The sequence below is a fragment of the Mirounga angustirostris genome, unplaced genomic scaffold, assembly GCF_029215605.1.
Source record: "Mirounga angustirostris isolate CCGP_5_RB_7025 unplaced genomic scaffold, mMirAng1.0.hap1 SCAF_4, whole genome shotgun sequence".
NCBI classification, from domain to species: Eukaryota; Metazoa; Chordata; class Mammalia; order Carnivora; family Phocidae; genus Mirounga; species Mirounga angustirostris.
In genome coordinates, this window is record NW_026991712.1 from 185,453,062 (window position 1) to 185,465,164 (window position 12,103).

Below are 12,103 nucleotides of genomic sequence, written 5' to 3' on the forward strand. Positions count from 1 at the left end.
ATGTCGGAATCTGGCTAAATTACTATTGCACACTTACCTGTCAGTGACAAGTCCGCGAAAAACTGCACACTCAGGAGCCGGGCAAGGACTGTCCCCCTGAGCGGGGTGGGGGGGCAAAGCCCAGGGCATCTCAGCACACATTCCCAGATAGCTGTGCAGTCTGGTCTCACAACACCAGACCCCCAAGCGCCTCATGAACAGTACTTTGGCAGAGTTGAATCAAAGCGTATTTTTTAAAATTTTATGTCCACCTTCCGGTTCTCCACCCCAACAAAATAAAACGAATGAGGGCTGTGGTTCACAACTATGAACTCTGTGCCAAACGTGGAGAAGAGGACAGGACCACTGTCCTAAGAGGCTTGGATTTATGGAGCAGAGTCAGAAGGCGAGCGAGGTGCCAAATCGCTGACACAGAAACCTTTTCTTTGGAAAAGCACACTGAACTTTGACTTTCAGTATGCTTCTTGAATATTCTAGCTTAGCATCTGCAGTGAGCGGTGAACAGCGTCTCCTGTGCCAGGAAGCAGATAAGCCTTGGGTAGAAGGCCTGGCTGGGGCGTGTGAGACAGAGGCCTGGCCATCGGCCTGCGCACCACCGGGGGCAGTGGGGCGGCCTCAGTGGGCACGGGCGCCCACTCAGCGCCAGGCTCGGGGGGCCAGGGGCCACAGTAACAGCTGACAGCAAAAGCCCCTTCTTCCTGTCACGAGGCAGATGGAGGATACACAGATAAGGAGATGATACAGGGCAGGCAGCTGAAGCACCTCACAGGAACCCAGCAGGCAGAGGGGTGAGGGAGCGCTCGTCAGATAAGGCGGCGACAGAAGTCACCCGAAGGGCGCGTCTGAGCACAGCTGAGGGAGAAGCGTAGAGAGAACTGTCTGGGGTACCAGGGAGAAGGAACAGTAAACACACAGGCATCGGGAACGGGGGAGCTGTGAGCCAGACCACCTGAAGCCTAGAGGTCACGAGCGGTCTCTGGATTTTACCCGAAGTGTGATGGGATCCAAGCAGAAGGGCTGGCTGCTCAGCCTGTCACCAGAACGCTGTCTCTTAAGAAGCCAGAAGCACAACCTCTCACGTGTGCCCCTGGGCAGTCCTGGGGTGATGGAGGGCACTCCCAGCTCCCTGTGCCCAGGCAGGTGGCAGCTCTGGCCCCTGGGACAACCACCGTACTCCCCTGTTGGGCTGGCCTGGTACCTGCTGCTGGACCCACAGAGCCTTTGGTGGTGTCTCACCAGGAAGGACTGTCAACCCAGGGAACAGCGCAAGCTCACCGCACAGCAGGAGGCAGGAGCCCCGAGAGATGCCCGGGCTTACGCAAGTCCCAGAGCAGCTGTTTGGAAGAAACCCAGGACCGCTCGGGTGCCAGCATCTGAAGCTCACCCCGCAGCTTCCCACCCCTCAGGAGCAGCTCCGGACCTAAGCTGCCCAGACCTACTCTCACCATTTCAAATCTCCACCCCCACCCCCCCCAGAAACATGGGCTGAGGGAAGGTATGAGGGGGCCACGGGGAGGACAGCAGCTGAGGGTGCAGGTCAGTCTGTCTTGTCTCCTTCCAGCGAGAGTTCCTAGAGGTCAGGGACCGTGTCCCTTTATCTGTCCCAGAGCCCAGATATCTGGCGACTCAGCAAACAGTGACTGTTGACGATGCTGCCCAGGCTCCAGGACATCCTATAACTCTTACCATTTTGCCAACTCAAGGACACAGTGGAAACCACACGCCAGATTTTGAAAAAGCGAACAAACTAAAAAGCAATTAGAAGAGACAAATCACAAGTATTTAAATACTGAGGCCTGAAATTGATGTCCATCTTGAAGCCGGATCTCCGTTTCCTCTTCAGACCCGGGGGCCCTGCTGGGGCACAGCGAGGCCACGGCTCGGGCACAGACAGCACCAGCAGCCGCCTCTCGGGGGGTCGCGACCGCTCCGCCCCGGGTGCCCGCAGCGGGACAGGCAGCAGGGGCTTCAAACTTCGCTGCAGTGAGTCTTTTGATTTGCCAAAGAAACTTGCGCTGGCCCTGGGCAACTAACAACTGTACGAGAATATTTCATACAGCACCTTCCTCTTCCACTCCCTCTAGGGAAAAGACTGCCGCACTCCAAAATGAGGGGGAGGGAAAATTAAATAAAAAAATATATTCAAATAACAGCCACAGAGCGGGGAGGGGAGGCACAGATTTCTGAGCCGACTTCCAAACTCATGCTGCTCTGATTTGCCTTTGAAACAATCTCACTTTGCCTTCTGTTGCTTAAACAGTAATTATTAAAGGCATCAATTAAAAATGCCCAACTCTGCCGTCCCCATGGCCGCGGTCCCTGGCACGCCTCCCGCCCTGCCTGCAGCACCTGCCGCCACCCTTGTTTTCTGTGTCAGTGGGGTAGCACCAGTCCACAATAAAGCCTCTTCTCTGGGTCCACGGGCCGCTTTAAGGTCAGGAGCAGGATCGCCGCCCACCCACAGCCCTGCCAGGAGTGGGAGGAAGGAGCAGGCCTGACGTGAGCCTTTTCCATCTGGAATTAGCATGAGCAGCCCAGACACAACGCACAAATTCGGCATGGCAGACACGGTCCTCTCTGCTAGGAGGCCGGCATCTTCATCTCCTGTAGAAAGCTACTAGGCAGTGGGTTTCTCCCTGTCCTTCTTCCCACCCCTCCCCAGGAACAGGAGACTCAGACCACCAGAACCACTTGGACAGGACATGAAAGAGGAAATCCCTCTTCTTGGCACCAACACTGGACAGCTTCCAGATCACAGAGTGGTCCCTCCTGGCTTGCCTGAAGAAACCGTGGGCGATTTCCGCTCACACTCCCAAGCAGGCAACAGGCTCTTTTGGCCAGAGCATTGACATTCAGCTCTGCCTCCCCTGGGGCATGTGTAGGAGCAGGGAGAGGGTGTGGGAGCACAGGGGCAGGGCAGGGATGGAAAGGCTGTCTGGCCCCAGAACACACACAAGAGATGTAGGTATGATCCCCAATGTGGACAGACAGACACATGCACAAATTATTAAGAAGGAAACATGTGAAGTGCCACACAAAGCCCGAACGGGGAACAAGTCATTCTGCCAGGGGACGAGGACAATACAGAGAGGAGGGAAAATTTAACTGAAACTTACGGGTGTTCCCATCACCCAGGTGCAGAAGGGACAGGTGCTGCATGGGCAGAGGGTTTCACTATCATCCTAAGGAGCTGCGGCTTTAACCTGCAGAGTAGGGATAACTGCCTTCAGATGAAGGCAGAAGTGGGTTGTAGGAAAAGGAAGAACAAAGCAGGGAGACCCAGGAAAATCCAGGGGTCATGAGGGCCCACACTGGCACAGTGGCTGGGAGAGACGGAGAAGACAGGCAGAACCTGTGGATCGCCATTCAGACTCCAGGTAGCACCAAAGGGTATCAAGGAGGACACCAAAGCCGTGAGCCTGGGCTAGCAGTCTCAGGGGACACCGTGGAACAGACAAAGGATCAGATGGAGGGAAAACAGTAAGTCTGGCTTGGGACACAGTGAGTTTCAAGTGTTCGGTATGCAACATGAAACAAAGATGTAAGACTCAGGCGAGGGGTAGGGCCTAAAGATCCAGATGTGGTGCCATGGGTGTAGAAGTGGAAATTTAAGCCATCGGTAATGGAATACAGGCTGGAGTTCTATCACAGGAGAAAAGAGAGCCAGGGACACAAATCTGAGGCACTGCAATCTCAAAAGATGGCCAGGAGAAAGACAGGGTCCGTGTAGCAAAGCAGGAGAGAGAACTGTGACCCAGACAGAGCCAAGGGAGAGAAAGACTTTTTCCCCATGAAAAAAAAAAAAGGAAAGTCAACATTAATACACGGTACACAGAGGCTAGGAAGGAGGAGGGCTGACACCAGGCCACAGGACTTAGTAACAAGCATTCTCAGTGAACCCTAACAGGAGACGTTTCTATGGCATGGGATGTAGATGTCTACGCCTGACGTTTGCGGCTGAGGAGAGGACAGGAAGGGAAACGCAGAGATGAAGCAGTTGCAGGAAAGGTTTGAGAGAAACCTTACACAAAATGAAAATAACAGCACATTTGTGAGCAGAGAGGACAGAGCAATACAGAAGGGATATCTGGAGAGTTTTGACTCAGAAGAAGAGCACAAACTGCAGATAATTTGGGAATCGTCAACAGACTGGTGATGGTAGAAACCATGCCCACGGATGACAGTACCCACAGAGAGTGTAGCAAGAAAAGAAAGACCAAAGCAAGAGCCTGAGGTTTAAAGCGAGCTGGAGCAAGAGACTGTTTTCCAATCCCTTGTCCCACCCATCCAGCTCAGTCCAAAGGGCTGAATTCCAGCCACATCAGCTTCCAGAAGGGGTTGCCCCTATGACTAAGGTATATGGGAGTCTTCAAGTTCTCCACAGCACTGATCCTATACATGATGAGCCAGTCAATAAAAGCAGATCCTATAGGACACAGAGCCAAAACACACGGGGTTACTTACCTGTTCCTTTGACATTCTGAAGCTGTGGGCTATGTCAAACCATGCGATCAGAAGCTGAGCCTTTCCTCATGCCCCAGTGGGATACTGCACAATGTCAACAACATGTACCACACAAAAACCTGGGTTTATGCAAAATGCACGTAATGATGACCAAACAGAATAAATGGTTTAAAAAAAATTCAATAAAATGTCTACTATAAAACTGAGTTAAGATAATTTTATTAAGGTATAATTAACATCAAATAGAATGTATGGATCTGAATCTGTTTGATGTTTTCACAATAACATATGCCCACACAATCACAACCTAAAATGGGATTTAGTGTACCTCCACCACCCTAAATTTCCTCGCTCTCTTTCCAGTTCCTTCCCCCACCCTCTGTCCTCAAGAACCACCTTCCATCACCATAGATGGGTTTCATAAAGTATGTACTTCTTTTGTTTTCGAGATCCATCCATATGGTTGTATCAGCAGTTCATTCTTTTTATTGCTCAGTAGAATTCCATTGTGATAACAATTTGTTCATCCATTTTTCAGATGATGGATATTTGGGGCTGTTTCCAGTTTGGGGCTTTATATAAACACTCTTGTGCAAGTCCTTTTGTGAACATATGTAGGAGCACCTCCTTATCCACAGGAGATTCCTTCCAAGACCCCCAGTGGATGCCTGAAACCATGGATAGCACTGAACCCTATTATACTAATGTTTTTTTCCTATACAAACAAACCTGTAATAAAGTTTAATTTATAAATCAGGCACAGTAAGAGATTAACAACAATAGCTAATAAAATAGAACAATTATAACAATACACTGTAACAGAAGTTAGGTGACTGTGGTCTCTCTCTCCCTTTGTACTGTACTCACCCTTCTTCCTGGGGTGATGTGAGATGATAAAATGCCCACGTGATGAGATGAAGGAGGTGAACACAGATTAGGCGACTACTGACCCTCTGACGCTCCGTCAGAGGCAGGGTCATTTGCTCCCCGTAACTGAAAGCGCAGAAAGCAAACCTCGAGGAACGGAGAACTACTGTATTCTCATTTCTCTAAGGTAAACAGGAAGAGCAGAATTGCTGGATCATAATGCAGATGTTCGATTTCATACAAACTGCCAAATAGGCGTCCAAAGAAGCTGTGTCACATGACACACCACCAGCAACGTAAAACATGACACCTAACGGCTTTAATTTGTACCTCCCTTACAAAGGATGATGTTGAGCACCTTTCCACATGTTAATTTCATATACTTTCTTTTGTGAAGTACATGTTCAAAGTGTACAGGTCTATATATTCTGACAAACATGTATAGTTGTGCGACCACAACCATAATCAAGACACAGAAAAGTTCCCTTGTACCCATCTGTAGTCAACTCACCTCCACCTCCAACACCAGCAACCACGCATCTGTTCCCTTTCCGTGTAGTTTTACCTCTTCCAGAATGTCCTATAAACGGAATCAGGCAGTATGTGGCCTTTTGAGTCTGGTTTCTTTTCACCAAGCACAATGCACGTGAGATTCATCTGTGTTCTATCAGTTTGCCTCTTTTCCCTGCTGAGTAGTGTTCCACTGAGCTGAGAGAGGCCTTCGACAGCAGAATGACACTGGGTTTTCTGTTCTGGGAAGTCACGAATAAAGCCACAGCTCACAAGCAAGTTTTTGTATGAACACAGCCTCTCATTCTCTCACGTAAATACCTACAAGTGGAACTGATGGGCCATATTTTAAGTAGATTTAATTTTTTTTTTAAGTGCAGATTTATAGAAAACTCAAATTTCTTTCCAAAATGGCTGTACCATTCTGCATTCCCACCAGCAAGGTATGAGAGCTGGTATTACCAAGGCTTTTGTTTTGTTTGGAAGACATTCTAACAGGTATGTGCCAGCTAGTCTCACTGTGGTTTCTACTTCATTTCTCTGGTAATTCATGACCCCGAATGTCTTTCATGTGCTAAGCTGCCATCTGTAGATCTTAACATGCCTATTCAAATCTCTTCCCCATTTTTAAGTTGGCCAATTTAATAACTCACGTTACCGAGTTTTAAAGAGTTCATATATTCTGGATGAGAGTATTAGACATATGCTGTGCCTATGTTTCCTCCCAGTCTGTGGCCTGTAGTTTCATTGTCTTATCTTTGGAAGAACAGAATTTTTAAACTTTTGATGGAGTATAAAATCCATTTTTTCTCTTATGGATTGTGCTTTTGGTATCTAAAAAAATCTCTGCTTATTCCAAGGTCACCAAAACTTTCTCCTGTGTTTTCTTCTAGAAGTTTTATAAAAGTTTTAGACTTTAAACTTAGATCTATGATCCATTTTGAGTTAATTTTTGTATACAGTACAGGGTACGGGTCAAGGTTCATGTTACTTGCATAGGATGTCCAATTGTTCATTACCATTTGTTTAAAAGACCATCCTTTCTCCACTCAATTGCCCTGCGCCCTTGTCAAAAATCAACTGCCCATGAATGTGTGGGTCCATTTCTGGCCTCTTTCTTCTGCCCCACTGATTTAGGTGTCTATCCTTTGGCAATACCACACTAGATTGACTACTGTAGCTTTGTAAGAAGTCTTGAAAATCAGGCAACAAAATCTTCTAGTTTTGTTCTTTTTCAAAACTGATTTGGTTTTCCTAGGTCCTTTGCATTTCCATATAAACTACAATCGGCTTGTCTAAATTTTGACTAGAATGGCACTGAATTCCTAAATCAACGTAGGGAAAACAGACAGACATCTTAACAATATTGAGTCTTCCAATCCACAGCCTAGCCCTCTGTTTGTGCGGGACTTCTCTCATCTCTCTCAGCAATGCATTCGTCTTCAGGGCGGAGGTCGTACATGCATTCTTAGTTTTTTGTACTGGATGTTTCTAAATCTATTGCCAGTGACACTGATTTTCTAATTTCACCTTTTGCTAAAATACAGAAATACAACTGACTTTGTATCTTGTATCTCGCTGAATTCACATATTCTTAAGGGGGAGAATATACAGATACATATTCCATAGGATTTTTCATAATCATGTTGTTTGCAAATAAAAGTTAAATTCTGGAGCTGGGTTTATTTGACTGTCTGAAACTCCAAAAGACAGGAGCTTTTCAATGACTAGAAAAGTGTCCAAACTTTCATGGCGGTGGGGGTGGGGGGGGAATCCCTGGAAAAAATTCACTGTAATTGCGTAAGTTGAGATAGCAACGTTTCCACCTCAGAGTTTTATTTCCCATTCTTACCAGGGGTGGCGGCAGGCTGTGTCACTGCGTGGCGAAGGGACGCCATCATCAGGGAACCGTGGTGGCTGTGCCAGGCATGGTTTCCCTCCCCACACCCCTCCCTCCTGCACAGCCCCGGGGTTGGCGATGAGCCTGAAGGAGCCAGCACGCCAGGGAGCGCCTCCACCCTCTGCGATCCGGAGAGCCACCACAAACATCTGCCAGGACGATCTCCCTCGGCCTGCTAAACAAACTTGGATTCCACATATGACTTCTCAAAGAGCTCTCAATTCCATCTTCTAAAGAGCTCCAGGAAGTGGGGCTGTCGACAGCATTTTTCCCACTGCACAAGAGGCACATGAAAAGGTCTCAATTACAGGAGACCGACGGCCCAACAATCCCAAACACACGGCAGCACTTGAAATGTAAACACCAAAGCCCCTTGTTTAACAGGGAGGCAGCACCAAGTTCACCAGTTTATGGCTCACTTACTGAAGTGCACAGAAACAAGGAACACATCACCTGATGAAAGTCTTGACGGGGGCTTGGGTTTAAGATGCATTTCTGGCACCATCTGATTTTTCTCCATCCCGTAACCTTATACTATTTTACTAAGGTCCTCAGTCACATCTGTGGTATTGGCTACTAGGATCTGTTTGAAGCTCATTACTGCCTCCATCACAAAAGCCAAGTAATAACTTTCACACTGGTGTTTCTGGCCAGTGGTTTCAGACACGACTTCTTTATTATGAGGTGGTGAGACTATATACGAGTGTGCATTTGTGTGTGTGTATTATATATATAATTTTTTAACGGAGAAATAACTCCAGAGCACTCTGCTGCCATTCTATCAAATGCAAGGCAAGTGATTGCTGAGTTCCCAATTATGTTCAACCTTAAATCACTCTGTTTGGTCTGGTTGTATATCCAGCCCTACAGGGAGTTGTGCGAAGGCATATATTTGGCAAGCTTTCAAACCACGGCTACAAAACATGTGCTGAAGAAAATGATTCAAAATATTAAGAAAGCAGTCATTTATTTTAGAAAGCCTGTTCACGTGAGACAATAAGCTGCTTCCCAGAATAGGCTCCATCCATCAGGAAAACACTACAACCCAGCACACCCTGGCTGGAGCCTGCCTTTCAGCAATCATGCTGCCGTGATTATTATTTATCATCCGTGGTGCATCTCAGATAGATAAGCAGGCTGGGCACACTTCCATGGGGACAGCAGCACTGTCAGGGACAGCAAATCCTCCCCCACCCCGGAGAAGCACTTGAGGTACAGATGACCTCACGGACCCTACAGGACTACCTGCTCTGTCCTACAGATCCACACGAGAGCAAGCTGTGGGCCTCTGGGCACATGAAGGGGATGTAAGGCAGGAGTACCTTGGTGCTCGATCTAGATCATCCACTTCACCATTAAAAAGGTTAACAGTTCAAACAAAGCAAACCAGGGGATCTACATCAACCAGGCACCTGCTTGGAGGGCCGCTATGTGATGAGAGGGCGGGAAGTCGGTCTAGGAATCAGGCAGGAGCCAGCTAAGCTTGGCCAGCTGAAGCAAAAAGGAGATTCCCCTTGAGATGAGAGTCGGGGAAAATCCCTTTGCAGCGTCTTTCCTGATCTCTTCCCTGGAAACCGTGTGTACCATCCTCAGCCAACGCCAATGCCATGTGGGAGAACTGCTCCCCACGGCTGGAGCCTTCTCTCACTGTCTACGAACTTTAACTTGTCTGCCTGAAAGACAGAATCTTTAAGCCTCATCATCACTACAAGCTCAGGAATGGGCAAAAGATGGGTCTTATAAAGTATACACAGTAATTCGTTTTCTCTAAGTCAGGACACACTGAATTTTAACAAATATTTAAGTTTCTCAACCGACTTGAAACATTTAATGAGTCAAACACAGTCTCAAGACAAGGAATGTAAACCCCGCCGCAGCGGCTGAACGCTGGAATCTCAGCTTTCCTAAGGCAACAACTTTGGATTTGTGGGGCTCTTCAGATACCACTCACCACAGCATCTGCAACGAAGAGGAAAGTTACGGACGGCTGGTTAGCCAGAAATTTCTGCAAATATCTTGGCCACGAAAGGAAGAGCAGAAAAAGAAAACCAAGCAATTTACGGGCAGGAAATCATTTTGGCTTTTTGAAGGCTAGAAAAGGAGATGGGAACAACAGTAAATGGGCGCTTATGCCTTGCTCACACGCAGTGCCAGGAAAACGCAAACAGGATGCCCTTCTGGAGGGGCAACCTCGCTTCTTCAGGCTGGACCAGAACACCCTGGTTCACGCTCAAACAATTACACAGTAACTACCATATACACTGGGGGTGTGTCAACCACAATGTGAAGTGTGCTCATCATCCACACGGGAAAGTCACTGCTCTTCAAATACTTACCAGCCCGGTATGTATGGGAGTCTGTTTTTAATATTCAGTTGACCAAGCCAGAACCTTAACTTCAAAAGCAATCGACCAAAAGGATCAAATCAGAAAAGAGATACAACTCAGGGGTATGCAGTAGACAGCTTCTCGCAGCGTCTGTTAGAGAGGGAAATGGCTCCCAGGAAAGACAAGCATACCCAGTTTCCAGTAACTACAAAACCAAGAACCGGGACGTTCTCCCAGCTCTTCTCCCTGCCCCCAGCCAGCCCTACGCACACCCCAGTTCATCAGCTCGGTTCTCAGGGGAAACGACCTACTGTGGTTGCCCACTTCTTACATACAAGACCCCCCATAAGCTGCTTGAAACCCATTTTCCAGCCCTATCTAGCCACCCCACTGCACACATCTCTGGCTCAGGCAGGCCAGGCCCTTTCTTGACTCTGCCTGCCTTCATCCTGTTTGTTTCCTCCAGCTTGAGTCTGTTCTCTAGCCGGGCAAGTGGGGGCCAGGCAGTCAAGACACCATGCCTTGGGTGGCACGAGGCTCCAGTCACACAGAACGGGGGGGGGGGGGGGGGGGTTCCTTTTAAATCCAGTCTAATGAGCTGATGCTCAATCAAAAGTAATGCAAATGCTCCGGCTCAAGGGCTCTGTCCCTAGGTCTCGGTTAAGAAGATCCATTTCACTATAAAATAACTGAGAAGTTAGTGTTTTTACTAAAACAACCCAACACCGTAACAACGTCCTGATAAAGATAACAGCAAGAATGGAAGGATGCACAGTGGAGCTTCTGCTTAAGCAGACAGGTCTCCTGGGTTCTACAACCCAGTCCCTAACTAGCATATTTGAGACCAAAGTAAATGCTCTGACAGACAGCTTGCAGCGGCCTATCATATTTGAGATGGCCATGAGTTGGAAATGTGATTCTTTCCTTCCCTAAGAAAGTTGAACATGAAGGAATGGTTCAATTCAACTACTTCCAAACATCCTCATCAACTTTCCAGCTATCTGTAGCCTCACCACATTTTCCTCCTAAAAATCTGAGATGTAGCCAAGAGGAGAACCAAGGAAGCTAAAAGCTACTCACCAAAGTTTAGACTTCTGCAAATAACTGGTATCCTAGGGGATTTGTCCCCTAGCCCCAGAAAGAATGTGGAACATAGTGCATCATCATGCCGCAGGGGCAATCACAGAAATGAGGTCTAGCTCTCACGCTGGGTGTGGGTGAGTTCAAATTCAGTCTCCGGCAAAGTCAGGCAGAGCTGTGCCACCGCCCCCAGCAAGGAGCAAAGCCCCCACTGCTGAGCTCCCCTGAACCAAGAGCACTGGGAATACTGACTTTTCAACTCACTCAGGGAGCCATGAGCGAGATCCCCAACTCTCGTGGGACATGGGCTGAACCGTGTCCACAGCCATTCTCTGAACCTCCAAATGTCAACTTTTCAGTGCCCAAAGGTGAGGTTTAGAGTGTTTCCCAAGCGGTTCCAGAAACCATCCGGAGACAATGAGGACTTCAGGACTGTCCTCTGGGTGCCCAGTTCTACCAGGTCAGCCCCCTCCTTGGACACGAGTGCTGTCCAGGGCTCCTCTCCTGCATTCACTTCATCAGTGGCAACCATACACTTACGGGCACCCGTAGCTGCTGAGAATACAGCTGAGGAGACGGACAGGCTCCTGCCCTAAAAGAGCTCACGTTCTAGAGGGGTGGGCAGGAGAGCAGAGAAAGGGAAAGGAATACAAGAGACAATTTCAGACAGTAATAAATGCTACCAAAGCATGCCACATGAGAGAGTGACGGAGGACCGTGCTAGCGTGCGTTGTCTGGGAAGGGCCCCCCCAAGATGATGTTTGAGGTGAGACCTGAGACGTATGAAGAAGCCAGCACACAAACACAGGGTAGGAGGGGACACCACTCCATGCAGAGAAAACTGCAAAAGAGAGGCACATGGGGTGTGTTCCAGCTGTGGAAAGGGTCGATGTGTCCAGAGGAAGAGCAAACGGTAGGGCTTAAACTGTCGCAGAGACCAGGTCACAGGAGCCAA

General features: G+C 48.3%; 1 protein-coding gene across 4 annotated transcripts in view; it reads right to left on the reverse strand.

Annotated features, from left to right (window-relative positions):
- LOC123860119 (calmodulin-binding transcription activator 1-like) overlaps window positions 1-12,103 on the reverse strand; it is a 745,788-nt gene that overhangs the window by 630,847 nt on the left and 102,838 nt on the right. For 2 of the 4 annotated variants that reach the window (XM_064590030.1, XM_064590029.1), the window contains one exon: window positions 6,090-9,700. The exons of the other annotated variants lie outside the window; for them this stretch is intronic. In XM_064590030.1, coding sequence (XP_064446100.1) covers window positions 9,689-9,700 — 12 coding nt within the window. In that variant the 3' untranslated portion in view covers window positions 6,090-9,688. Of the gene's footprint in view, window positions 1-6,089; window positions 9,701-12,103 lie in introns of those variants that run through there. 4 annotated transcript variants of the gene reach the window in all.